Source organism: Crinia signifera, chromosome 1 (assembly GCF_055691185.1).
Source record: "Crinia signifera chromosome 1, ASM5569118v1, whole genome shotgun sequence".
In the NCBI taxonomy this organism is placed as follows: Eukaryota; Metazoa; Chordata; class Amphibia; order Anura; family Myobatrachidae; genus Crinia; species Crinia signifera.
Window position 1 is genome coordinate 40201462 of NC_139217.1, and position 27088 is coordinate 40228549.

A 27088-nucleotide genomic window follows, 5' to 3' on the forward strand; every position below is an offset into this window, starting at 1 on the left:
GAGCATTTTCTCCCTCATGGAGAGGGTCAGGTAGGCAAGTATGAAAGATCCATACCCCATGATGTATATTGGGTACTGTAACTGGCGAGACGCAGGCTGTATACGGAGTACCTGAAGGTACAGGGGGAGAGGCAGGCTGTATATTATTGAGGTACAGGGGAGATGCAGGCTGTATATGGAGGTACAGGGGAGATGCAGATGTTTATGGGGGCACAGGGTTGATGCAGGGTGTATATATTAGATCTAGTAGATATGCAGTCTGTGTATGGAGGTACAGGGAGAGGTGCAGGCTGTACAGGTGGAAGTGATACTGTGTATAGGAGACTGAGCTGTGGAGGAGGCTCAGCACAGCTGCTGGCCTGCAACTCATACACACGCTGACTCCGTCCAGTCCTTACACATGTGACAGTACATCCGGGTTGGATCAGCTGACCGCTGTCACATGACTGAGGCCGGGCTGATGACACTGAACATGCCGGGGGTGTATGGTGGGGTGGAAGGGTAAGAGCAGTTGTGTGTATATCCCATCATTATACTGTTTGGGACACATGGTGCCTCTGTGTGCCTTACATGGTGCGCCCCTGTGCTGTGTATTGTGTGTATGACTATGTACCATTATACTGTGTGTCCCCGTATTGTGTGTGCCTTACATGGTGCGCCCCTGTGCTGTGTATTGTGTGTATGTACCATTATACTGTGTGTCCCCGTATTGTGTGTGCCTTACATGGTGCGCCCCTGTGCTGTGTATTGTGTGTATGACTATGTACCATTATACTGTGTGTCCCCGTATTGTGTGTGCCTTACATGGTGCGCCCCTGTGCTGTGTATTGTGTGTATGTACCATTATACTGTGTGTCCCCGTATTGTGTGTGCCTTACATGGTGCGCCCCTGTGCTGTGTATTGTGTGTATGACTATGTACCATTATACTGTGTGTCCCCGTATTGTGTGTGCCTTACATGGTGCGCCCCTGTGCTGTGTATTGTGTGTATGTACCATTATACTGTGTGTCCCCGTATTGTGTGTGCCTTACATGGTGCGCACCTGTGCTGTGTATTGTGTGTATGTACCATTATACTGTGTGGTGTGTGTGTGTGTGTGTGTGTGTGTGTGTGTGTGTGTGTGTGTGTGTACCTTACATATTGCGCCCCTGTGCTGTGTATTATTTGTGTACCATTATACTGTGTGTGTTCCTCTATTGTGTGTGTCTCTATGCTGTGTAGTGTGTGTGTGTGTGTGTGTGTGTGTGTGTGTGTGTGTGTGTGTGTGTGTGTGTGTGTGTAGTGTACTACTGTGTATTTTTGTGCATTGCGATGATTGCGTGTTCCGTTGTGATCTGAATAATCCCGGCGTCTGCTGACGTGTACTTCTGTAGCCCTGACCACTAGATGGCGCTGGCAGCCCTTGGGCAGCAGATATATGTCCTCAGCATAACTACATTATTGTTGCAGGTAAAATAATTGTCCATGCAATCACAAATGCAGCAGTAAAGCTGGGTACACACTAGTTGGTATATCACAAGTGGGTGAACTGTCATTCACCAGCGGATGTACTGTCAGTCGGCGGATCGCCCATCACACAGCATGATGCGGTGATATATCGAGCATTGGGTGTGTTGCGCAGCCAATGCGATAAAATCTGTGAATGACGCCGTTCACAGATACATCGCTCGTACACATTTCAAAGCTGAATACACACTAGTAGATATATCTACAGACAGATCGGGCAGTGTGTTCTCCATACACGCTACCCAATCCGTTCGGACTATGCTCGGCACACTATTTTATTCTCCTGTCGGCACATGTTGGCTCAAAAAACAGTGAAAAACCCCATGTCAACCTTTTTGACTGTTGACCTGACCCTGTCGACCTAATGACCGTGTCAACCTAACCCATGTTGACCTAGACTTATGTCGACCTAATGGTGTAGACCTAATGACTGTCTAACAACTTGCTGGTGACTCAATGACCGTATCCCCTTTAGTTATAGCAGGCATCTGCTGTGTATCACAGCTCATGCGATATATATCTGTGATCGATGCCGTTCACAGATATACCGCTCGTACACACTGGCTGATGGTGCACCGATATATCGGCCGTTCAATTGAACAGCCGATATATCGGCCAGTGTGTATGTACCTAAATAAAGGTACAGATAAGGGTAATAGTCCATGTAAGGAGACATAAGGGTGAAGCACAATTTTTCCTAAATGAGAGACCTTTGGTTTCTTATCATAACACCTGTCTATATTAGTAAGGTGATGTCTTCCTACTGCAGTATGAAAACCAGGAAAAAAGTGATGTATTATGCTTAGTGTGCACTTGGCGATATACAGGGCCGTCTTTTCGTATGGGCTTAATGGGCACTTGCCCAGGGGCCCCAGGTGTATAATGTAGCTTTCACATCACATAAAACATTTTGAAACGTTTTGAAAAACTGTAATTTTAAATGGTATTTTAAACGGGTCTAGTGTTCATATTGCAGCAGATTACCATTTAAAAATACCGTTTAAGTACAATTCACATCACCAGTCAAGCCGTTTAACCTCTGAACACGTTTCTACCCACAGCTTATTTCCTGGTTCAGGGAAGGGACACACGACAAGAGACAGCCTATCACAGTGCTCTAACCTTTATTTTTTACTAAATACCATTTCAGTGCCATTCAGACAGCACAAAAAACGGCTCTGAATTGGCTTTAAAACGGGTAGGACTCTGCTTTTTAAACGTGTTGAAATACCAGTTAACTTTAAATGGTATTTCAACTATGACACTTTCACACTGCAGCCTTAAACGTTTTAAAGGGCAAAAAAACGGCAATATACCGTTTTAAAAGTGTGATGTGAAAGCTACATCACACTGCAGCCTTAAACGTTTTAAAAGGCAAAAAACCGGCAATATACTGTTTTAAAAGTGTGATGTGAAAGCTACATAAGGGTCCTATTTTGATAGCTGGTGATCCCCTTTTTCTAGGGATACCAGAATTTTGAAAATCGGCCCTGGGGAACTGGAGATATCCAACTTCAAAGCAGCAGTCCACACCTGACCTGTTAATTTCAATTCGAAGTCATTTTTTTCAGGTTCTCTCTGACTAAAGGTGCCCACAGACGCATCGATCCCAGCGTGCGTTCTGTGCTTAACTAGCACACATAGCATCGCATCGTATGCCTTGTGCATGCGATGCGATGCTATGCGATAAAAAGCTAGTACAAAAAGCTAGTACAAAAAGTATGTGCAGCACATAATTTTTGTACTGTGCGATGAGGTGCCGTGGGAGCGCGCACCCCATCGCAGAGCATCGCACCGCCGGGATCGGTGCGTGTGTGGGCACCTTAGAGTTTTTCTGAGTTTTTTTTTTTTTTAGTTTTTATATTCCAAAGACTGGGACTCTCCCCTTTCTGTTGACACTAGCAGCTTGTTCCTATCATGCCCAGAACCAGAGATATCAGCCTTCCAGCCGGTCCCTGCTCCAGCTCCAAACGTCTGGTGTACAGTTTTATATTTTTGTCAATGGATTGCTCTGGCTCCTGATCTCTGATCCCCAAGTCCCCAGCACCTCCTGAAAGTTGGGACTCTAGGTTTTTATACTATTGAAGGCTAAGTAATCTATTTCCAGATAATGGCGATATCTGCAGTAAAACAAGCTGCCCTTCCACCGGAAAATGCTGAATATTAAGCCCACTCCATTATCCAACCCTCCACTGCGTATAAAACACCCCCTACCTCCCTGGAAGTCATTTACAAGGGACCCTTCATTCAGCTCAGTGCCCCCTTCCACATGTTAGTGTTCTCCCTCCCACCACCTGTGCAGTAAAGGAGTAATTAGCAGAAGTTACTGCTCCAGGTCCTACATGTTGAATAGAAGATAGAGTCCCCCCTGCCACCCGTGGGACATCAAAGCTGCTGCTGATAGCACCCCCACCCCTAGGAGGGGAGAATGGCTAAGGGCCCCAGTGCATTGCTTTGCCCAGGGGCCCACACTGCTGTTAAGACTGTCCTGGCGATATAGTGTTAATGATATGGACAATATCGTTAACGATATATATAATGTGTATACTAATTGTCATTGAGGACATGTCATCTGTACATACATACTATCTAACGATGCATGTACAGAGGCGGCGTGTGATGACACGGACCGATATTGTTAATGATATTGGTCAGTGTGTATTCATTATATAATTATCCCACTCCTCCACCGATATAGTTAGCAATATCGGCAGTGCCAGAAATAGCCCAGTGTGTACCCAGCAAAACATCAATCCAGAGTTACCCAAAGTTCACCATTCCAGGTTTTAAGGCTTTCCATGGTTGATCGCATGAGGTTGAATTAGTACCGCAGTTAAAGCAAGGCGATCCATACATCCTGGACTGTAATGGCGCAGTTTGGCCAACTCTGAGTCAATCATTAGGATTGTTAGACTTTCTCAGAGATATGGTAAGGAGAAGTCAGGAACTGAATTAATTTCCAAGTATACAGAGTCACTTAAGGAAGATGATACTCACTGCATTCCTCATTCTTAACATACCCAAGTAATCTACTCTATATAAGGTAAGCTGTCTGCAAGGAAATTATTGCAAGTAGCCAATTCCCCTACCCTGTCATCCATTTTTCTGGGCCAGATGCACCAAGCTTCAAAAAGTGGAGAGTGATAAACAGCCGGCCAATCGGTTCCCAACTCTCATTTTTCAAACCCAGTTTGTATCATGGCAGTCAGGCACTGATTGGCTGGCTGTTAATCACTCTCCGCTTTATCACTTTTTGAAGCTTGGTGCATCCGGCCCTCTGTGCTCTCAGTACCATTATAATATATTAATTTACCCTGTATTTTCCACAGAGGAGGCACACACTCCAAAGCCATCCTGATCTCAGATGATGGGCGTGTCCTGTGCGAGACAGAAGGGCCCTGCACCAATCACTGGGTGAGACATCAGAAGTGCTCTGTCCTGGTATTAATAGTATAGAATAGGATCATATGTAGTGTTCATTCTAGCACCCTGAACCTTGTTAAATCCTTGCTGTTCCTCGTTCCTGCCTGGGGTGTCGCACTCTGTTGTTACAACCACAGTCTGGTTTGTATCTAAGCATTGAGATACAAACCAGACTGTGCTAGACTCTGCCATGCATGTGCTGTTGTCCTGTCACTCGTGGTTTGGGTACTTCATGTGTGGCATCAACATGTAATTTATAGCTGGAGCAGTGCTGCTTACCCCACGGAAGGTTTAATATTCTCTGGTGACTGTTCTATGAGAGATGCATTGTGTACGACAGACATAGGGTTCCCTATAGAGGTGTACAATAGGGATCATGTAGTCAGTGCAATATAGTACCTCAGCTGCTGTCGGCTGCTACACCACCCCTGCGCCCAGAGAGGGTTTTATTCCTGAAGAGGGCCTGATACTAAGGGGGTTATTTTGGTTCACTCTTTCTGACGAAATCCTTCTTAGATGGACAAAACCATGTGCACTGCAGGTGGGGCAGATGTCACTTGTGCAGAGAGAGTTAGATTTGGGTGGGGTTTTACTTCAAAGTGAGATCTATATTGCAGTGTAAAAATAAAGTAATCAGTATTTTCCCTGCACAGAAACAAAATAACTCGCCCAAATCTAATTCTCTCTGCACATTTTACATATGCCCCACCTGCAGTGCACATGGTTTTGTCCATCTAAGAAGGATTTTGTCAGAAAGAATGAACCAAAATAACCCCCTTAGTCACACACTATGCTAATGATGGTGTAGGTGCGCATCTACTGAAAACTCCCTAGCGAATGTGTTACACAGAGCGTATGTCCTAAGGTGCTGTTATGACCGAGACAGTAGGTATCAGGAAGGTGGCAGTAAAGTGATGTTTTTTTTTCGGGGAGATGACTGGAAGGTTCACTCAAAAATTGTGACGTAAGAGAGTGTTGCGGGCGTGTTAATGCAAGTGGCTGCATTCGCATATGCACAACCGCAGGCATAGGAAGCCGCGGTCAGACTGAGCGTCTGCTCCTGCCATATGGCTTGTGCAATTCTTTACGGTGCTATCGGTGGTGTTACAGTGTGCACGGCACTAAAGTCAGTCCTTGCACCTTCGGCGGCACAGATGCACACAAGAAAAGGAGTGTGCAGTCGTATGCATAAGCCCACAGACAGGCAGCGGCCCAAAGATGATGCGTTTGGCCACGCAGCATGGAGAACATCTCTCTCACCTCAGACATGCATTGCTTTTTGCTTTCTGTAGGAATTAGAGTGCGGGAACTCTGAGGGGAGAGCAGGAGACTTGTGTAATGAAGCAATGGCCGACATGGCCTTCTTCAACCAGCTAAGCCAAAAGCTGAAGCCACCATGTTGGACAAGGTGCATAAATGAGGCAAGTGTGCGTTTGTTTGCACTCAGCAGGTGACCGCCATGTTTTATCCCATATATCTCCAGTTGGTCGGCACAGACAAGTGTCTGGAAGCGATTAACTCCATGGTGACAGACGCTAAGGAGAAAGCCGGGCTGGACCCTCAGATTCCCATCAGATGCCTGGTAAGCGAGGGGTACGGAACGTCACCCTTACCCTGTAATCGCCTTGTTCATATAATGTCAGTGGCAGGAATCGGGCTTACTTTCCCCATCACTACGTTAAATGTGTTTATGCATGCCGCGATCGTGCCCATGCTATTAGGACAGAATGGATGGTGTATTGGTTAGCATCACTACCTTACAGCAGGGGTTCTCAAACTCGGTCCTCAGGACCCCCCACAGTTCACGTCTTCCAGGTCTCTCAGCAGGTGCACTTATACATTTGAAATGATGCACAGGTGGATCTAATTATTTTCCTTGTGATTTCTGTGAGGAGACCTGCAAAACGTGCACTGTGTGGGGTCTTGAGGACCGATTTTGAGAACCTTTGCCTTACAGCATTGAATTTGATTCCCACCATGATCCCTATCTATGTAGAGTATGTATATTCTATACTAGGTGATTCATTGCGCCCTACGGGCGCTCTTCACACCGTCGTAAGGGGCTGCACCCCCTTAATTTGTGAACGTTTGTATATGAGAAATATGGTTAGAATTGTATGAAAGATGCCCTGTATTGCAACTTAGGTGTCCGCGAATCGCGGGAGGGGTGGGCGCGGAGGGTGCCGCGAATTGCAGGAAGGGGGGTCGCGGGGGGTGCTGCGAATTGCAGGAGGGGGGGTTGTGGGGGGGTGGATGCTGCGAATCGCGGGAGGGGAGGGATTGCAGAGAATCGCGGGAGGGGGGTCGCGGGGTGGGTTGCCGCAAATCGCGGGAGGGGGGTTACGGGGGCGGGGGTTGCGGCGAATCATGGTAGGGGGGGTCGCGGGGGGTGTGCCATAAATCACGGGAGGGGGGGTCACGGGGTGGGGTGCCGAGAATCGCGGGGGGGTGTGTGTGTGCTGTGAATCGCGGGAGTGGGGGTTGCGGGGGGGTGGGGGGGTGTGACGCGAATCGCCACAAGAAAAAATCAACACAGAAAGGTCAACACATGTAAATGTTGACATAAGTGTGGCACTTCATTGGTGTCCATGTCGACACATAAGAATGAATATGAAAACATTCAAAAAATGGAAAAAAAAACCTTCAAAAACTCATGTCAACCTTTTTCATTGTCGACCATAGCCATGTCAGTGTTTTCCATGTGCAATTTAATTCTGGAGCTGCCGCGAATCGCGGGGGGGGTGCCGCGAATTGCGGGAGGGGGGGGTCGCGTGGGTGGGTGCCGCGAATCGCGGGAGGGGGGGTTACGGGGCGGGGGTTGCGGCGAATCATCAAAGGGGGGGTCGCGGGGGTGTGCCGTGAATCACGGGAGGGGGGGTCACGGGGTGGGGTGCCGAGAATCGCGGGGGAGGTGTGTGTGTGCCGTGAATCGCGGGAGTGGGGGTTGTGGGGGTGGGGGGGGGGGGGTGACGCAAATCGCCACAAGAAAAAATCAACACAGAAAGGTCAACACATGTAAATGTTGACATAAGTGTGGCACTTCATTGGTGTCCATGTCGACACATGAGAATGAATATGAAAATATTCAAAAAATGAAAAAAAAAACTTCAAAAACTCATGTCAACCTTTTTCATTGTCGACCATAGCCATGTCAGTGTTTTCCATGTGCAATTTAATTCTGGAGCTGCCGCGAATCACGGGGGGTGCCGCGAATTGCGGGAGGGGGGGGTCGCGGGGTTGGGTGCCGCGAATCGCGGGAGGGCGGGGTTCACAGGGGTTCCGGTGGGGGGTTGCCGCGAATTGTGGGGGGTCACGGGGGGTGCCGCGAATCGCGGGAGGGGGGGTTGCGGGGGGGTGTGACGCGAATCGCCACAAGAAAAAATCAACACAGAAAGGTCAACACATGTAAATGTTGACATAAGTGTGCCACTTCATTGGTGTCCATGTTGACACATGACAATGAATATGAAAACATTCAAAAAATGAAATAAATCTTCAAAAACTCATGTCAACCTTTTTCATTGTTGACCATAGCTGTGCCAGTGTTTTGCGTGTGCCATTTAATCCTGGGGCTGCCGCGAATCGCGGGGGGTGCCGTGATTTGCGGGAGGGGGGGGGGTTGCGGGGGGTGGGTGCCGCGAATCGCGGGAGAGCGGGGTTCATGGGGGTTCCGGTGGGGGGTTGCCGCGAATTGCGGGAGGGGGGGGGGTCGCGGGGGGGTGCCGGGGTGCCGCGAATCGCCGGAGGGGGGGTTGCGGGGGGTGTGACGCGAATCGCCACAAGAAAAAAATCAACACAGAAAGGTCAACACATGTAAATGTTGACATAAGTGTGGCACTTCATTGGTGTCCATGTCGACACATGAGAATGAATATGAAAATATTCAAAAAATGACAAAAAAACTTCAAAAACTCATGTCAACCTTTTTCATTGTCGACCATAGCCATGTCAGTGTTTTCCATGTGCAATTTAATTCTGGAGCTGCCGCGAATCACGGGGGGTTGCCGCGAATTGCGGGAGGTGAGGGGTCACGGGGGGTGCCGCGAATCGCGGGAGGGGGGGTTGCGGGGGGTGTGACGCGAATCGCCACAAGAAAAAATCAACACAGAAAGGTCAACACATGTAAATGTTGACATAAGTGTGCCACTTCATTGGTGTCCATGTCGACACATGACAATGAATATGAAAAAATTAAAAAAATTAAAAATAAATCTTCAAAAACTCATGTCAACCTTTTTCATTGTCGACCATAGCCATGTCAGTGTTTTGCATGTGCCATTTAATCCTGGGGCTGCTGCGAATTGCGGGGGGGGTGCCGCGAATCGCGGGAGGGGGGTCGCAGGGGGGGTGCCGCCAATCGTGCAAGGGGGGGTCGCGGGGAGGTTCTTTTTGCCGCGAATCGCGGGAGGGAGGTCGCGGGGGAGGGTTTGCCGCGATTCGCGGGAGGGGGGGGTTGCGGGGTGGTGGTTATGCCGCGAATTGCGGGAGGGGTCGTGGGGGGGTTCTTTTTGCAGCGAATAGCGGGAGGGGGGGTCGCGGGGGTGTTTTTGCTGCAAATCGCGGTAGGGGGGTCGCGGGGGAGCGGGTATTTTTGCCGCAAATCGCGGGAGGGGGGCGCTCACCTGGTGGCTGTGGAGTAGCAGTGCTGGGCAACATGGGAAGGCAGTGGGTGTCTGGCACTGTCTGTGGGCTCACTGGGCTGGTTCTCTGTCACATACCTCCCAACATGACCCTCTCCAGGAGGGACACAATGCTCTGTTTCTAGACTTCCCCTTAATGTATGATTGCCATCACCTGTTTTAAACAGGTTAATTTCTCAGAAAGGTGTTCAGCACAGATGAAGGCAATCACACATTAAGAGGAAAGTCCAGGAACAGAGCGTTATAGACACAGACACCCACTTTGAGTGACAGATGTAGCCAAATATATAGGAGATAATATTTCACCCAAAGCAGAACTCATGGCCAGTAATGTTCTCCTTGAATTTTATTGGATGTTTACGGGGTTGATGACTGTTAAGGTGCGTACACACGTACAGATTTTTCTGTCTGATCTATCTGGTGGGAACAAAAACCTGGAAATGTATGGGAGCAAATGACAATCAAAAAATTGTTCCCAAACGCCTGAAAACAGACAGTGATCAGTCAGACAAATTGTTTAAATCATTTTCATAGAAAAAAATGATCAAGCATATATTTCTTTCTGTTTTCCTGCATTTGGGTGAAAATTTTTTGATTGTCATATGCGCCCATACATTTCCATGTTTTTGGTCCTACCAGATAGATCAGACAGAAAATCTGTACATGTGTACGCACCATGAGACTTATCATCCCAAAATGATTCTGGCCAATAAGTGCTAGAATGGAGCTGAGAAAAACCCAAAAGCAGGACAGTGGGACCAACTCCGGACACCGCCTTATACAGGACAGTATTTCAAAATCTTATAAAAGCCGAATGCGAACCGGCCCCTCATCAGTAACGGAGCCCTCTGCAGACCTTACGGTGCCCATGAAATGCTCTGTACCTCAGTGTTGGCTCCTCTGTACAAGTTTTAACAAGAAAGCATGGCTCCCTTAATTTGGGGATTTCAGTCATGATCTTGTATTATATACCAGTGCTATAATGTGTCGGGCATCTGGAGAAGGGATGACGAGACGGTTAGGTACGTTGGATTTAGGTTTTGTGGGGTAGATGTATGAAGCAGTGATAAAGTGCCTGGTACTTTATTACCGGCCAATCAGCTCCTGACTGTCCCTTTTTAAACCTTAACAGTCAAGAGCTGATTGGCCGGTGATAAAGTACCAGGCACTTTATCACTTCTCCTCCCTTATCACTGCTTCATACATCTACCCCTGAGTTCTGGTGCACCCCTGTAACTGTATGGTCAGTGCAGCGATGATTCTTCCTCTGCTTCCCATTGCAGGGGATGTCCCTAAGCGGCGGTGATGAGAAAGAGGCCATTGATAAACTCATTGCAGAGATGAAACAGCGGTTTCCCCAACTCAGTGACAACTACTATATCTGCAATGATACTATAGGAGCGATGGCTAGCGCCACAAAGCTGGGTAAACCCCCTGCCACGCCCCCACACTCCAAACATGTTCTATTGGCTGGTCTCATCATTATTGTGTGTTCCGTTTCTCCCAGGGGGAGTGGTGCTCATCTCAGGGACCGGATCCAACTGCAAATTGGTGAACCCAGATGGCTCTGTGGTCGGCTGCGGGGGCTGGGGTCATCTGATGGGAGATGAGGGATCGGGTGAGTACGCTCTGTCCTCTAGGGTAAGAAGCATTTCCTGTCTGTGAATCCTCTGCCTGGACACCCAAAAAAGTTGAAAAACGTGTATCAGACTTTTCCTGTGTTCACCGTTGCCATGTCCACCTTTTCCTTGTGTCAACCTTTTCAATGCGTCGACCCATTAGCCGTTGAGCAATAGTGGTCGACCTATTGACTGTCTATCTAGACCGGAACCGTTGCTTGGCCTTTTATCTTCATTGACGCTTTTTCTCCTCCATTGGGACAACTAGGACACCAACTTTGAACCATCGCAGTTGTCTGTCCTCAATCACCTACTACACCAGCGTTGTGTTGTCACTCCTAGAGATTAGCCCAGCGGTTCCCAAACTGTGTGCCATGGCACCCTGGGGTTCCTCGGGACACTTGCAGGGGTGCCTTGGATTGGAACCAATTTAAACTATTTATGGTCAATATAATAGGCAAATCTATTGTTTGGCTTCCAATCTTGTCCCTTACCACATAGTTGTATCTAATGTATGAACACAATTTACTTTAATATATTTGAAAAATGTCTCCATAAAAAAAATTTGGCCTAGAATTTTTTAAAAAAATGGATCAAATTCTGATACTCTAGGGAGCCGTGATTCAAAAAAAAGTTTGGGAACCCCTGGATCAGCTTTTTCATTCACTTACAGTATTTTGTATAGGAAGTGACTGTCATACTCCTTGTTTTTCTCCACATTAGTCATAACCCAGGTATCTACAGTGATGCTTGGAAGCTTGTGAACCCTTCAGAATTTTCTGTATTTCTGCTGAAAATTGGCCTAAAACTAAAAGATTTTCACACAAGTCTTAAAAGTGGATAAAGAACCGACTCAACCAAATGAGATCACAGAACAGTAGCTTTTTATACTGAGCCTCCTCCGATTCCGCCCTTGTTCTTTATCTGTTCTAATCTCCATGATTGTCCTCCTTCGAGGCTGGCTGATGCTCGTAGTTAAGCCTAAACTTAATTGGCCTTTGGTCACGTCCTCCAACAGCTGATGCCTAACCATATTCACATACCCTCCAACATGACCCATTCCATTAGGGATAAAATGCTCTGTTCCTGGACTTCCCTGCCAGTGGCAGTTACAGAGGTGGGACTCCAGCACAGTCCAATATTCAAAGAGGGTGGGTCACATCAACTACCAGTGAGCCCAGGACAGTGATGTTTGGGGTGGCAGTAGGTGTGGCTCCCCTTTTTGAATATTGGACTGTGCTGCAGCCCCAACTCTGCAACTGCCACTGGCAGGGAAGTCCAGAAACAGAGCATTTTGTACCTAATGGAATGGGCCATGTTGGAGGGTAAACAAGGAGTGCAGTTGCTATCGATGGTTGCCATTGACGGTGATACTGCAACCAGCCATCGATGGTAATAAACTAAGTGACGGATGACCATCCCTAGTTTTGGCTATTGATAGTCATCCATATTCTTCGACTGACTGGCCTGTGGGCCAGTCTGAATGTGTAGGCGGGGCTTCAGGGTTGTAAAAAAAAAACCATTGGTTCTACATTGCTACCAATGGAGAGAAACCATCTGGTTCTCCCCCATCGATGGCAAAAGTATTCAACATCTGCCATAAACCATGATTTGTAATCATCGATGGTCAATGGCCATCCCTACCATAAACTGTAATAGAGGACTACTGGAGTATTGTGATTCAGATTATGTTTTCCTTAATCCTGGTGTTCACTAACCACCCATAATGCTGATTGGAAGTTATAGCTGTCTCGGTATATACAGTGTAATCATGGCACACTATGAAGACTCTGTAGACCTCCCCACAGATGACAACGGCGGCAGCAGATCTTGTTCCTAAATGCCTGTTTTACCTTTCTCCAAATGGACAGGTTGAGGGCTGACTCCCAGATGTTGTCTGGTATGTTTCCACTACCCGGCTACATTGTCTCCAGACATGGCGGCTTACAGCAGTTACTCCAGACGTTTTCATTCAGTAACCTGTGACTAGTCTTCACCCTTCTCCTTGCCCAGTGTGCCAGTATTGCACATGGCACAGTGTGCAAAGAGCACAGGAAGTCCGTGTATATGGGCGAGATGAATCAAGCATCAAAAAGTGATAAAATGGAGAGCGATAAACAGCCAGCCAATCAGCTCCTAACTGCCATGTTACGGGCTGGGTTTGAAAAATGACAGGTAGAAGCTGATTGACTGGCTGTTTATCACTCTCCATTGTATCACTTTTTAAGCTTTTTAAGTGGAGACTGATGTCACCAGGAAAATGATCCATTGGACCTTCTGTGTGTGTGTAATTATAGGAAATGTCATTTTCTAACTGTACCATTAGGTCTATGGCTATTTTGTACTTGCAAAAGATGAAATATATGTAAATGTGTCACATGATATAAAATAGATTATATCATGTGACACATTTGATCTTTAATCTCTGCTTGCAGCATACTGGATGGCGCATCGGGCCATGAAGATCGTGTTTGATGCCATTGACCATCTCGTGGAGCCACCTTACGACATCAGCTGTGTGCAGACGGCCATGTTCAACTATTTCAAGGTAAAATTGTATCTTTACTATCGTCCAGATTATCATTCGCGGTGGCCGTGTGTCCTACATGTATATAGCTTGTTCCCTAAATCTCTCCTGGACCGTTGGCACTGACCATGACCTCACCTGCGGCGTGCGAGCTACATAGAGTCCCGTGTCTCTCTGTACAAGGATCAACAGTGTTTCTAGGTTGTGCCTGGTAACATACTGACCAGTTTATACTTTATGGCGGCTCCCTGTAATTGACAAGTGTTATTGCTCGTTGCAGGTGTCTGATTGTTTGGGTATTCTCCCCCATCTGTACCGGAACTTCTCGAAGTCCAAAATAGCAGGATTCTGTATGAGTCTAGCAGAAGGTACCACTCTGCTTCATTTACTGTAATAACTGTTGTACAACTACACCTCCCAGCATGCCCTGTACGACTTTCCACAAACCCTAATAGCAAAATGATGGCAAGGCATGCTGGGATGTGTAGTTTCATAACAGCTGGAAAGAAATTTGTTATAAAACGTAGTTTGTCCCATTATGACCACAGTAGCAAACATTAAACAACTTTCTGGGCAAATGTGTGTATCTACAAGGCCACATGGTTCCCTGCACATACAGATATAATTATATTAATGCTCTGCAGTTTGTAATGCTCTGCAAATTGTCAAGAGACAACAAAGCCGTTGATTGTTTAAACCATTTTAAGTTCTGCAATGTGCAATCACAATGGTGTTTGTGACACTGGCAGCAGGACAACAAATTGTCCCCATTGTCCTGGCTTCCTGGGCCTATTTTTAAGCAGACTGTAAGTTGTCAAAGCCCCTCCCTCCTCTGTGACCCTTCCCATATGCCTTAATATGGACTACATTTGTCACCTGTTTGTATGATAAAAGCAGGTACACTTGTAGCACTAGTGTCAGGTTTAGGTAACGGTGTTATAGACACGGAACTGTGCTCACCTCCATTGTACTTTCAGGCGCTAACCAGGGGGACGAGCTGTGCCAATCAGTATTCCGTAGCGCCGGTGACATTCTCGCTCGCCACATTGTGGCTGTACTGCCGAAGGTGGACGAGGTGAGGGAACATCTGGTATAAACTGTGGCATTTACCTGGGTTACGTCTGTCATTAGTGCAGACAGAGAAGCTTTTATTTTTGGTGGTCACAGAGATTATTCCAGTGTATATATGTTTATGTTCCTGTAACTGTACAAGGCAGTGTGCACTTACTGCATCTATACAAGGTCACAGTCTACAGTAGGGAATAACGTTGGCAGCAGAGGTGCCTGGCTCCAACACACGGCAGGGAACCTAGTTCTCCCACCAGACACTAGAAGGCAGCCTACTGTACAATGCCCAGGACACACAGTCCCAGACCTTGCTGAAAATAGGCGCAGGTCAGGTGCACTGCCCAGATCTGCAGTCAGTGACCTGCGGGAGGCTAAGCGGGTGGTGTACATGCTGCTGGGTGTGCAGGGTGTAGTGTGGCTAGAGATAGGGGTAGGATCACACCTGCTGCTGCTGGCTGCTATGAAATGGCCATATCTGCTAACTGCGGCTGAACAGAACGCACAGCATCCCCCACAATCAGGCTGTGCTGTGCATGGTTTGTGCAGGAGCGGTGTGCCCTTAGGTCTGTCCTAGGCTGGGAGCTGGCTGCACTGAGGATTCAGGAATAACTCTCCTGGTGCTGCAGCTCTCCCTGGCACCAACCTCCACTCATAGCACAGCCTCATCCTGCACTGCTAAACGGCCGTAGAAAAAGCCTTACTAGTGCTGGGGTGCACAGATAAGGGGAGAGGGAGGGACAGACTGAGGGTCGCATTTATCAAACAATATTTGCAGCTAATTTTGGGGGTTAGCCGCAAATATTAAGTATCACCCTAATGTACCAAAGGGGGACTGCAGCAGGAATCTCCGATCCCTGCTGCGATCCCCTCCTGTACCGCTGTCGTCCTCCTCCCCCATAGGTTTCTATGGGGGATGCGAAGCAGCTCAATGTATCAACATCGGGCTACAGATTGCACTGCCGCCGGGGCAGTCAGCACTAACCGCACATGCGCAGACCCCGCAGCTTCCTGCTCAGCACATCGCAGGGATGGTCTCCTTACGGAGCCCTGTCTCTGCGCTTGTGGGATTATACATCCCAGCGCTAGTATCGCATTTTACATTCCGCCCAGATCACATTGTAAATGCGATACATGATAAATGGGCCCCTTAACCTGTTCAGTAGAAGATTCCCGGCAGAAACAGATGATCAAGGAGTCAGGTTCTAAGGCTATCTATACCCGAGCACACATGGTTAAATTAAAATTCGGGTTATCTGAGGTACTAATTGATCTACGTGTGCGCAAGTATGGATGACCTGGCCTGTTAGGATGAACTAAGACCAAGTTTGGGTGGGAACCTCTGACCTCAACAATCATTGGCGGTTTGTGGGGCTAGAGAGCAACAGATTATACTCACGATAATGCCTTTTCTTCGGAGTACTTCATGGCAGCCATTACATTGGGTTCATCTCTCTCTCCCAATTACACAGGTAGTTTTTTTCCCCAAGATGTAGCTCCTCCTCTTCCTCTTCCTATATAGCTGAGCACCTCCCCATCATCCATAGTCTTTGAATGTCTCCGCCCCGATCCTAGGGAAAAGACACAGACAGGGAGGGCTAAAAACTATGGGCTGCCGTAAAGTACTCCAAAGAAAAGGCATTATCGTGAGTATAATCCGTTGCTTTCTTCTTCATACTTCATAGCAGCCATTACATTGGGATGTACCAAAGCAGTAGGGAGGGTTATACAATACCTCAAGCCAAAGCTTGTCTCAACGCTTCACTTCCAAACCGGGTCTCCGAAACATCCAGAGCATAATGCTTGGAGAAGGTGTGCAGCGATGACCAAGTGGCCGTCTGGCATATTTCTCTGGCCGAAACCTTTGCCTCTCTCGCCCATGAAACCGCCATTGCCCTTGTTGAATGTGCTTTAATGCCTTCAGGAACCATACACCCTACTTTCTTGTAGGTGAACAAAATTACTTCTCTGAGCCATCTCGAAATAGTTTGTTTTGCCGGAACAAATCCTTTCTTTGCTCCTTGTGGAATTACAAATAAGGCTTCAGTCTGCTAAAACTGGCAGACCTATCTAAATAAATTTTGATGGCCCTGACGACATCCAGAGTATGTAAGTTCTCTTCCTTCCTGTTCGAAGGATTTGGGCAAAAGCACGGTAGCACAATCTCTTCATTCAAATGAAAAGACGATACAACCTTGGGCAGAAATGAGGGCTTAGTCTTAAGAACCACCCTGTCCGGAAACATCTTCAGATATTGATCTTTCATGCACAAGGCTTGTAGGTCACCCACTCTTCTGGCTGACGTAACTACCACTGGGAAGAAGTTTTAAACTGACTCAATCCAATGGCTCAAAAGGAGCCAACATTAATCCATTTAGAACTAAATGAAGGTCCCATTGGGGAACCATAGACCTAATTCTCGGTCAAATTCTTTTAAGAGCCTGGCAAAATCTCTTCACCAGACTATGTTCCGCAAGTCTTCTATCCAGTAATGCACTACCGAAATATGTACTTTCAGCGTGGATACCGCTAATCCTTTGTTGAAACCGTCTTCGCTGAAGAATTTTATTGCTTGCCAGACTGCTCTTAGCCTCCCTGTGATTGGATGAGAAATCCGCTTCTTGAGATGACCATACCCCTTGACAGGTCTTGCCTAGGCCGTGTGCCCCCCAGCCTATGGCACTGGCGTCTGAGGTGATCACCTCGTATCGGGGACTCTCCAGCAACAATTTTCTTGCCTTCAACTGTTAGCTTTCCACCATGCATGGGAATGCCTTATTGCATTTGGAAGCTTTATTTTTCATTCCAGGGAGATTTGTCTCTTTGTGTAACCTAAGAGGAACCACTGCAACTCCACCTTGCTAAGGGAATGACATCTACTGCGAAGGCCATCATGCCTAGCAAGCTCATTGATGTTTTTAATAACACCTAAGGTGCTGTCATGGATTAAGGTAATTAGTTGTTGAATTTTTTCGCATCTTGTTTCGGACAACGATATCTGGAAGGACACTGTATCTATCAATATTCCTAAGAATTGAATTTCTTGTGTAGGAACAAGTCGACTCTTTTCCCAATTTACCAACCACCCGTGGTCTTGAAGGAATTTGATGGTATAATCTAATGCTGCAATCACCTCGCTTTCTGACTAAGCCGAAATCAGGATGTCGTCCAAATACGCCCATGTCATGATCTTTCGCTTTCTTAATTTCTCTACCAATACCACGAGGACCTTGGTAAAAACCCGTGGAGACGAGGTGAGGCCGAATGGCAGGCAAGTGAATTGGTAGTGCCCTTCTCCTATGCAGAACCTCAGGTACTTCCTGTCGTTGAGTGCAATGGGAATATGGAAGTAAGCATCTTTCAGATCGATTGCCACCAAATAGTCGTTCCTTCTGAGACCCATCAGGATAGACTTGGTCATTTCCATGTGAAATTTTATTTTTCTTATTCGAGTATGGTTCTGAAACCTCCAGAGATTTTGCTTATAACAAACAGACGGTAGTAAAAACCTAACCCATGTTCTGCATCTGGGACTTCTTGCAATGAGGCGCACCAGATTCTAAGTGCTCTAGAAAGAGAGGCTATGGCCACTCCTGAGGTAGAAATATGTAATCTTTTCAAGGCGCTTTCCATTTTCTTCTCCATTGCCTCTTTTAAGGACGCCCCATCCTCTAAAGGTATAGTCCTCCGTGTAGTAAAGTCAGAAACAGCTGCATCAATCTTTGGGATGCTACACCGCTTTAAAAAGTCCTCATCCTCAATGGGAAACATCTTATCAACTCTCTTAAATGATTCCACTCTTTTACCCACATTAAGCCACTCTTTTGACAATATGTCCTTGACGACTTCATGCACGGGAAAACATCTGCCTTTCTTTGATCTATCTTCAAACAAGGCATCAAATTCTGTTTTTACAGGCTGCTTGTAATTCAGAGTTTTGTAGAGGTTTTTCAAAACCATCTCCACCAATTCTAGGTTAAACAATCGTTCATCCTCCAAAACTTCACCTGACTCAGCACTAGAATCACCAGAGCCGCCTTTATCAGAATAAACTTCTACTGATCCACATTCTTCCTCTCTATCCAAACTGGTCTGTGACCTGGACCTTTTAGTACTCAGAAACTCATCTATGGTCACAAAATTATTTTTCATCCAGCTCATCAATTCAGTCATTTGAGATGACACACTAGGGCCTGACTCTCCTTTCTTAATGTAATCCTGGCTCAAAACCTCTTCTCCAACAAACAATTTATCACAAGCTGGACAACTTTTGGCGTTCTTTTTCTTGAATGTCTTGTTTTTGGGTGCTGAGGGCACACTACAAAATGAAAAAGAAACTTCTAACTAACTATCGAAAAAACAGCAGAAATTTAAGAAAACCAGTCCTCAAAAGAGGACTTACCTGGGCAGCGGTACATTTTGCTTTGGAGAGGCTTCTTCCCTGTTTAGGATCCAGCACAGCACTCCAGCACCCGTTACACCGGCCAGGCGCTTAAATACTGGTGCTTCCGGTATCTGGAACACACACGGCCTGCTCCTGGAATGCAATGAACCCAATGTAATGGCTGCCATGAAGTATGAAGAAGAAATTAGATATTTAAGTAATGTTTATAAAATGAATGTACGCACTTTGATCATTGGGGGAGGAGCACTGAGGACACCTTTGTTTCGTTGGTTTGATAGTTATGCCGCTAGTGGTGGGGTGGTATAGACTCGGTAGGTCCGTGTCCACGTCTTTGCCTAATGTGTTCTTACTTCCTTGTCTAGGTCCTTTTCCAGGGGGAGCTGGGTCTTCCGGTATTGGCTGAGGGATCCGTGTGGAATAGCTGGGATCTTTTAAAAGATGGTGAGCTAGCTATGAATGGTTGCCAAAATGTTAGTAAACTTACCATAAAATAAAGTGTATACTTTTTGCCTGTCAGTAAGAATACACCACTAAAGTTTTACAACATCTGCTTAGACCTCACTCTCCCTTTCCCTGCCCGCCCTTCTGTTTCTCCTGTCTAGGATTCATCGAGGTCCTGGGTAAGGCTCGGAGCAGCCCGCATGGCCGCGGTCTATCCCGGTTCAGTCTTCTGAAGCTCAAGCGGTCATCCGCCGTGGGTGGAGCCATCCTGGGGGCCAAGAGTATAGGGCATGAGGTGGCTCTCTGCTACCAGGACAACGTCAATGTCTTCTACACCCACTCGTTTACATAGATGCTGCGGGAGGACTAGGCCCAGCCTCATGTATACAGAATGGTGCAGTAACACAACGTCGGGGTGCTGTCCCACATCACTCTTTGCCTTACGACATTTACCAGGCGCATCCTGGTAACTGTAATGGCTGCCACAGCTTGAGAGACCCTCTTATTTGTACATTAGGGGTTAGTAGGTAATTTGTTATGTAAGGGATCAGGCATAAAGGTTAGTAGAACAGATTGTATAGTAACCAGGCATGAGCCAATCAGATCGCGGAATCTCTCGTCATCCCAATTACTGCCTTGTCCTGTCCTCTTGGGACCACTATCAGGCTGTGACTCCGTTATTACATAGGATGGATACATGCCGGTTTATATCGGGAACTCCGAGTATTCTCATCCCTCAGTCACAGGGAAACAATTGTTTACAGTCATTGTGTGGCCTAGAATTCAATCATGTCTTTGTTATTATAAATAAACTATGTTCCATCTATTTGTCTTTCTACTCTCCCAAGTGCTCACGAAAAAAAAGGGTTTTGTAATAATTTTGTCTTGATCGAGACTAATAAAAATGAAACACAATAAAAGTGTATTTCTTTGGCATACATGCGGCACACTTTCTGAAGATCCTTTGTACAGCGCTACATTATGTGGTGGCATCGTCTGATAAGCTGGAGCTCTGGGTTGTGAAGGCAGCTGTGTACGTCTCCTTCAGCTAGAGACTTCCCCGATAAGAACGGATTAATATCTCACCTGGCCGTCTCGGTAAGGCCGAGTACCCGCTGCAGTTACGGCAAGCACTGGTCAGCAGGCAGGTGAGATGCATTTAATTCTCACTACTAAGCTGTGCGCTCCCATGTCATAGCTGTACTCAGGAGACCTCTCTGTTTCCCAATGATACATGGGGGCAGATGTATTAATCTGCCACTAACACTTGTTAAATAATGGGTCCCGATTCTCCTGCATAGCGTGGGGAAGCGGGCACCCGTTACTGCCTCATGTATTAACACTCCCCCGTGCGCCGATAAGGAGAGCCGTTATGCCCACCGTTAACTGCTCTCCTTATCGGCGCCCCCTCAGGCCTGTGCATTTGAATAAAAAGGTCCTTCTCACCCCCCAGCCGGCTGTCTGGGCATGCGCAAGATCTCGCTATTACCGCAAAATCTCCTGCGCAGCCCGGAGCCAGCAGCAGGGCTAGAGTTGGCCCTGCAGTGGGGATAGAACAACACTAGCCCTTAGCTGGCGAAGTGGGTGCTAATTACTGGGGGGGATTGCAGGGGACAGCCCTGCAGAGCGTTACTCGGCGGGCTGTCCCTAGCGCACGCCAGGTGCGCCGTTCATACATGTGAACAATTGTAATCCCCCCCCCCCCGCCGGTTTTTGTAACCTTGGCGATTTTTGACTAGTTATCACCTGCCAAAATTGCATCTTGTATACACCCCTTTAATAATCAGTAGTACTAGACCTCTGGAGACCCTGCTCACCTAAAGGCCCCCATCTATCAGGAATCATCAAAAATAAAAGTCATTTCAAGCTGATGTGATGTTGTCTGGATTTTTGTAATCAGGAATTTTTAACATGAATAGTTTCCCCGACGGATGGGCGATCATCATTGGTTGGTAGATCAGCACTTCTGGCAGGGTGGACGGTGGCGCTGTTTGACGTGGAGACACCCTTGGGGTCAACAGAAGTGAGTTCTGTCCCTCACCACATAACTAACCCTAAGGAAGACATAAAGACTACTAACTTAATTGTAACTTTTTTTCTACATTTCCCAACAGGAAACTTTTGGCGTAACGATGCCGTGATTCAAAAAAACTTGTTGACCTTTTGACCCGGTGGTCAACCCAATGCATAGGACTGTATATCCTATTGACCAGTTATACAGAATCTATAAGGATAACCATTTCAGTTTTGATAATCGGTTTAATAAATCGCTCAGGAGCAAAGTTGTGAGAATTTTAGTTGTTAAATCAGGATCTCTTCCTTTGCCCAGCGGCACAGATGCTGGTGTTGGCACTCCGTATACATAAGGTGTTCTACACCTCTGACATTGAATGCTCATTGGTTGCAACACTCGCCTCTATAGGCGTCTCCTACACCTGCGTGTCACTAATCTAACACCTGACAGACAGCAGCCACACCGTGAGGAGAGGGAGTATTACAAAACACTTCATTATCAAGTTCTGAGAAGCTGTACTAGAATGCTTAGAACTTGCCCTTGAACAACAGGTTTAGGTGTGTGACCTTGCATGGTGCACACAGGAGTCCAGAACATAGCTAGTAATGACACTGCCCCCCCCCCCCTCTCTCCCCCTGCTGCCAGTCATAGTTCCACACCCAGCAGCACAGACCGGGGATCTGGCCAAACAGTGACTACATCCACACATTACTGTCCTACGTAGCGACTGCACGCAAGAACGGCCCCAGGGGGCCAATGGAGGGTGTGCTGTTCTGAGCGCAGTGTCTGGGCATGCCACACAGCCCCGTGGGAAATAACACTTCTATCCCTATAAACCAATCACTTCCCTTCATTAATACGGAGGGTTTAGACATGAAAGCTGACCAGCGGGATTTTTCCTTCATTATATGCAGAAGTGTATTCAGTATTTTAATTGATTTCCTTACGTAAGACAAAAATAAAATTGAGCTTTTAACTACTTAAGATAAATCCCCATCCCTATCCCATAAGACACAGAGCTAAATTTAAGTATGTTTCAAACTTGTAAAAACGTAAACACATTCCACTATCATGGGGGGAGGGGTGGGGTGGCGGGGGAGGGGTGCGAGAGAGCTGGGAATAAAAGCTCATAACAGCATTGGCATCTGTACACATGCTCTCTAGCAGAGGTCCCGGGTAGGGATGGCCATTGATGTTTAGAAAGCATCGATGGTTTCCCACCATCGATATCAAGCTTAAATGAATAGTTGTGTTTTGCTATTTCCTCGGACAAGGAGCCCAGGACACCCGTGAATCCCTGCCCCCGTATTCTGATTGGCCCACAGGCCAATCAGTCAAAGACAATGGATGACCATCGATAAGGAAAAAACATTGATGGTCATTCATTGCATAGTTCTGCACCATCGACAACGATGGCCATCCCTAGTACCAGGGTTATAGGTTAGGAATGTCAGCAATGCCTCCAGCTTCCACATGCAGCCGGGGGTTCAGTAACCGGTGGCGGTGTGCATGCCCCAGCCTCGAAAACTGCCCTCATAGGGGATTGGATCACCAGGAAAAACCCCGCTGTATAGCTTCCATGGTAAGCAACATAGACCCAGGCCACCTTACCAGTAGCAGCCCTGCTGTATAGCTCCCATGGTTAGGTACATCCTATTAGGGTGGGGCTGGGGGGGGGGGGGGGGGAGTAGCAGGAGTTGACTGTGACTTGTATCTCACACACCCAGGCAACCTCACCAGTAGCAACCCTGCTATATAGCTCCCATGGTTAGGTACATCCTATTGGGGGGGGTAGCAGGTGACTGTGGTTTGTATCTCACACAGCCAGGCTGCCGCACCAGTAGCAGCCCTGCTGTATAGCTCCCATGGTTAGGTACATCCTATTGGGGTGGGGTGGGGCTGGGGGGAGTAGCAGGAGGTGACTGTGGTTTGTATCTCACACACCCAGGCCGCCTCACCAGTAGCAGCCCTGCTATATAGCTCCCATGGTTAGGTACATCCTATTAGAGGAAGTAGCAGGAGGGGACTGTGACTTGTATCTCACACACCCAGGCCGCCTCACCAGTAGCAGCCCTGCTATATAGCTCCCATGGTTAGGTACATCCTATTGGGGTGGGGGGTAGCAGGTGACTGTGGCTTGTATCTCACAGACCCAGGCCGCCTCATCAGTAGCAGCCCTGCTATATCGCTCCCATGGTTAGGTACATCATAGTAGGGGAAGTAGCAGAAGGAGGTGACTGTGACTTGTATCTCACAGACCCAGGCTGCCTCATCAGTAGCAGCCCTGCTGTATCGCTCCCATGGTTAGGTACATCATAGTAGGGGAAGTAGCAGAAGGAGGTGACTGTGACTTGTATCTCACAGACCCAGGCCACCTCACCAGTAGCAGCCCTGCTGTATCGCTCCCATGGTTAGGCACATCCTATTAGGGGAAGTAGCAGGAGGTGACTGTGACTTGTATCTCACAGACCCAGGCCACCTCACCAGTAGCAGCCCTGCTATATAGCTCCCATGGTTAGGTACATCCTATTGGGGCGGGGGGTAGCAGGTGACTGTGGCTTGTATCTCACAGACCCAGGCCGCCTCACCAGTAGCAGCCCTGCTGTATCGCTCCCATGGTTAGGTACATCCTATTAGGGTAAGTAGCAGAAGGAGGTGACTGTGACTTGTATCTCACAGACCCAGGCCACCTCACCAGTAGCAGCCCTGCTGTATCGCTCCCATGGTTAGGTACATCCTATTGGGGTGGGGGGTAGTAGGTGACTGTGGCTTGTATCTCACAGACCCAGGCCGCCTCATCAGTAGCAGCCCTGCTATATCGCTCCCATGGTTAGGTACATCATAGTAGGGGAAGTAGCAGAAGGAGGTGACTGTGACTTGTATCTCACAGACCCAGGCTGCCTCATCAGTAGCAGCCCTGCTGTATCGCTCCCATGGTTAGGTACATCATAGTAGGGGAAGTAGCAGAAGGAGGTGACTGTGACTTGTATCTCACAGACCCAGGCCACCTCACCAGTAGCAGCCCTGCTGTATCGCTCCCATGGTTAGGCACATCCTATTAGGGGAAGTAGCAGGAGGTGACTGTGACTTGTATCTCACAGACCCAGGCCACCTCACCAGTAGCAGCCCTGCTATATAGCTCCCATGGTTAGGTACATCCTATTGGGGCGGGGGGTAGCAGGTGACTGTGGCTTGTATCTCACAGACCCAGGCCGCCTCACCAGTAGCAGCCCTGCTGTATCGCTCCCATGGTTAGGTACATCCTATTAGGGTAAGTAGCAGAAGGAGGTGACTGTGGCCACCTCACCAGTAGCAGCCCTGCTGTATCGCTCCCATGGTTAGGTACATCATAGTAGGGGAAGTAGCAGAAGGAGGTGACTGTGACTTGTATCTCACAGACCCAGGCCACCTCACCAGTAGCAGCCCTGCTGTATAGCTCCCATGGTTAGGTACATCCTATTGGGGCGGGGGGTAGCAGGTGACTGTGACTTGTATCTCACAGACCCAGGCCGCCTCACCAGTAGCAGCCCTGCTGTATAGCTCCCATGGTTAGGTACATCCTATTGGGGCGGGAGCAGGTGACTGTGGCTTGTATCTCACAGACCCAGGCCGCCTCATCAGTAGCAGCCCTGCTGTATCGCTCCCATGGTTAGGCACATCCTATTAGGGGAAGTAGCAGGAGGTGACTGTGACTTGTATCTCACAGACCCAGGCCGCCTCTGGGTCCCCGACTGATGTCAGACCACAAACAGCAGATTATAGGATATATAAGGAGTCTGTTTGTTTATCTGTCTCTTCCAATAAGATTTTTTCTAGGAAAGGTTATAAGCCTGGACAGTGCAATGAATGATTACTGTACTGTAGGATAGTCACCATGTCTGATGCAATGCATACCTAGCAGATGTCGTGTCATGATCAAGTATTTCCTCTCTTCCCATTATCGCAGATTTGTCACACAATTAAGTGATGAACAATACTGGCCCGACACGTGAGGCACTTACAAGACCAGCATGATTATTATTACCAGTTATTTATATAGCGCACACATATTCCGCAGCGTTGTACAGAGAATAGTTGAACATTCACATCAGTCCCTGCCCCAGTGGAGCTTATAATCTATATTCCCTACCACATGTACACGCACACACAGACATTCTAGGGTTAATTTGTTAGGAGCCAATTAACCTACCAGTATATTTTTTGGACTGTGGGAGGAAACCGGAGTACCCGGGGGAAACCCACGCAATAGGGTAGGGCATTGCATGTGATGTGTACGTTACATATTTAAATGATATATTGTAGTCTAGTCCAAAAAGCACAGTGTATACAGTGCAAATCGCATAGCACACATTGTATAGCGCAAACCGTACCTACAGATGGAGCCGCTCCCTACCATTCCGCCAGCTCGCCATATAGGAAAAGCTGGCGGGTGGCACGCACCCTATTCCTGGAGCATGGCGCTAGTCGCCCCAGGTCCCCGTCCAAAGAGAGCCACGCCACCTGTAGCACACATCTCACTGTGTGTTCGGTATTTTTATTACTGTAGGAACGAGCTACGACCACTAGGTGGCAGGGCATCAGAACACATTACTGTAGCTGGTATTAGTGAGGATTATTAGTGTCTAGAATAGACAGACAGGGGTGTGAATCGTTAGGCTGACAGTCAAACATCATTGGTTGACAGGCCGAAAATCAACATGGGAAAATGTGGACATGAGGGGGGGTGTTATGTCTCAGTTGACCTGGACACTATTATTGTACGGCTGTGCTTGCCATACTTCGGGCACTATTAGACCCCTACAACATTGCAAAAAATAACCGGGTCAACCCAGGTCTCTGCGCGATCTGAAAAGGCCTTTTTAAATTCCCGGGCCCAGCAACTCGGCATTCCAGGCTGCTGTGTGAACTGGTAACCCGGTGTGAGTGACCCCGGTCCCGTTCACACTATGGAGGAGGCAGTGCTTGGAGACAGCATCCGTTGATGCACTGCCCCTCCGCTTATTGCGGAGGGGCAAATGCCAGGTCATTCCCGGGAAGAACCAGTGTTCAGATCTCGGGTGCAATCCAGTGAAAGAGGTATAATATTCTCCCTCTATGCCCACTGAAATGGTAACGTATACAAAGTCGGTACAAAAAGAAAAAACTCACGTCAACATTTTTCATGTGTCCACCCTTTGCCTGTCAACCAATAGTGGTCAGCACAATGATCGAATTACATGAGTCAATAGGTCAACCCCAACATGTAATAGGTCAACAGTCAAAGGGTCAACATAAGAAAGGTCAAGAGGGTTTTTTTTTTTCCCTCTTTTTTAGTTGTCAATGTCGACAAGGTCCCCCAATTAGTGTAACCCAAGGCTCGCTTTACTCGCCCTGCTAGTATATTCTCCCTCTATGGAGACATGGATGGTGAAGAAAGAACAAGCCGGTTTAAACATAAAAAAATCCTG

General features: G+C 47.6%; 1 protein-coding gene across 2 annotated transcripts; it reads left to right on the forward strand.

Moving 5' to 3' along the window:
• The first annotated feature begins 352 nt into the window (after positions 1–352).
• NAGK (N-acetylglucosamine kinase) lies at positions 353–20565 on the forward strand. Of its 2 annotated transcripts, none has more exons than XM_083187415.1 (10): positions 353–501; positions 4837–4921; positions 6414–6512; positions 10854–10995; positions 11078–11188; positions 13625–13737; positions 13997–14084; positions 14694–14791; positions 19549–19627; positions 19789–20565. In XM_083187415.1, exons 1-10 carry the CDS (start codon positions 443–445, stop codon positions 19977–19979), a joined length of 1065 nt encoding a protein of 354 aa, XP_083043541.1. In that variant the 5' UTR covers positions 353–442; the 3' UTR covers positions 19980–20565. The 2 variants fall into 2 exon arrangements, with proteins under 2 accessions (XP_083043541.1, XP_083043628.1); XM_083187502.1 differs by lacking the exon at positions 353–501 and adding an exon at positions 539–1450.
• Positions 20566–27088: the final 6523 nt, after the last annotated feature.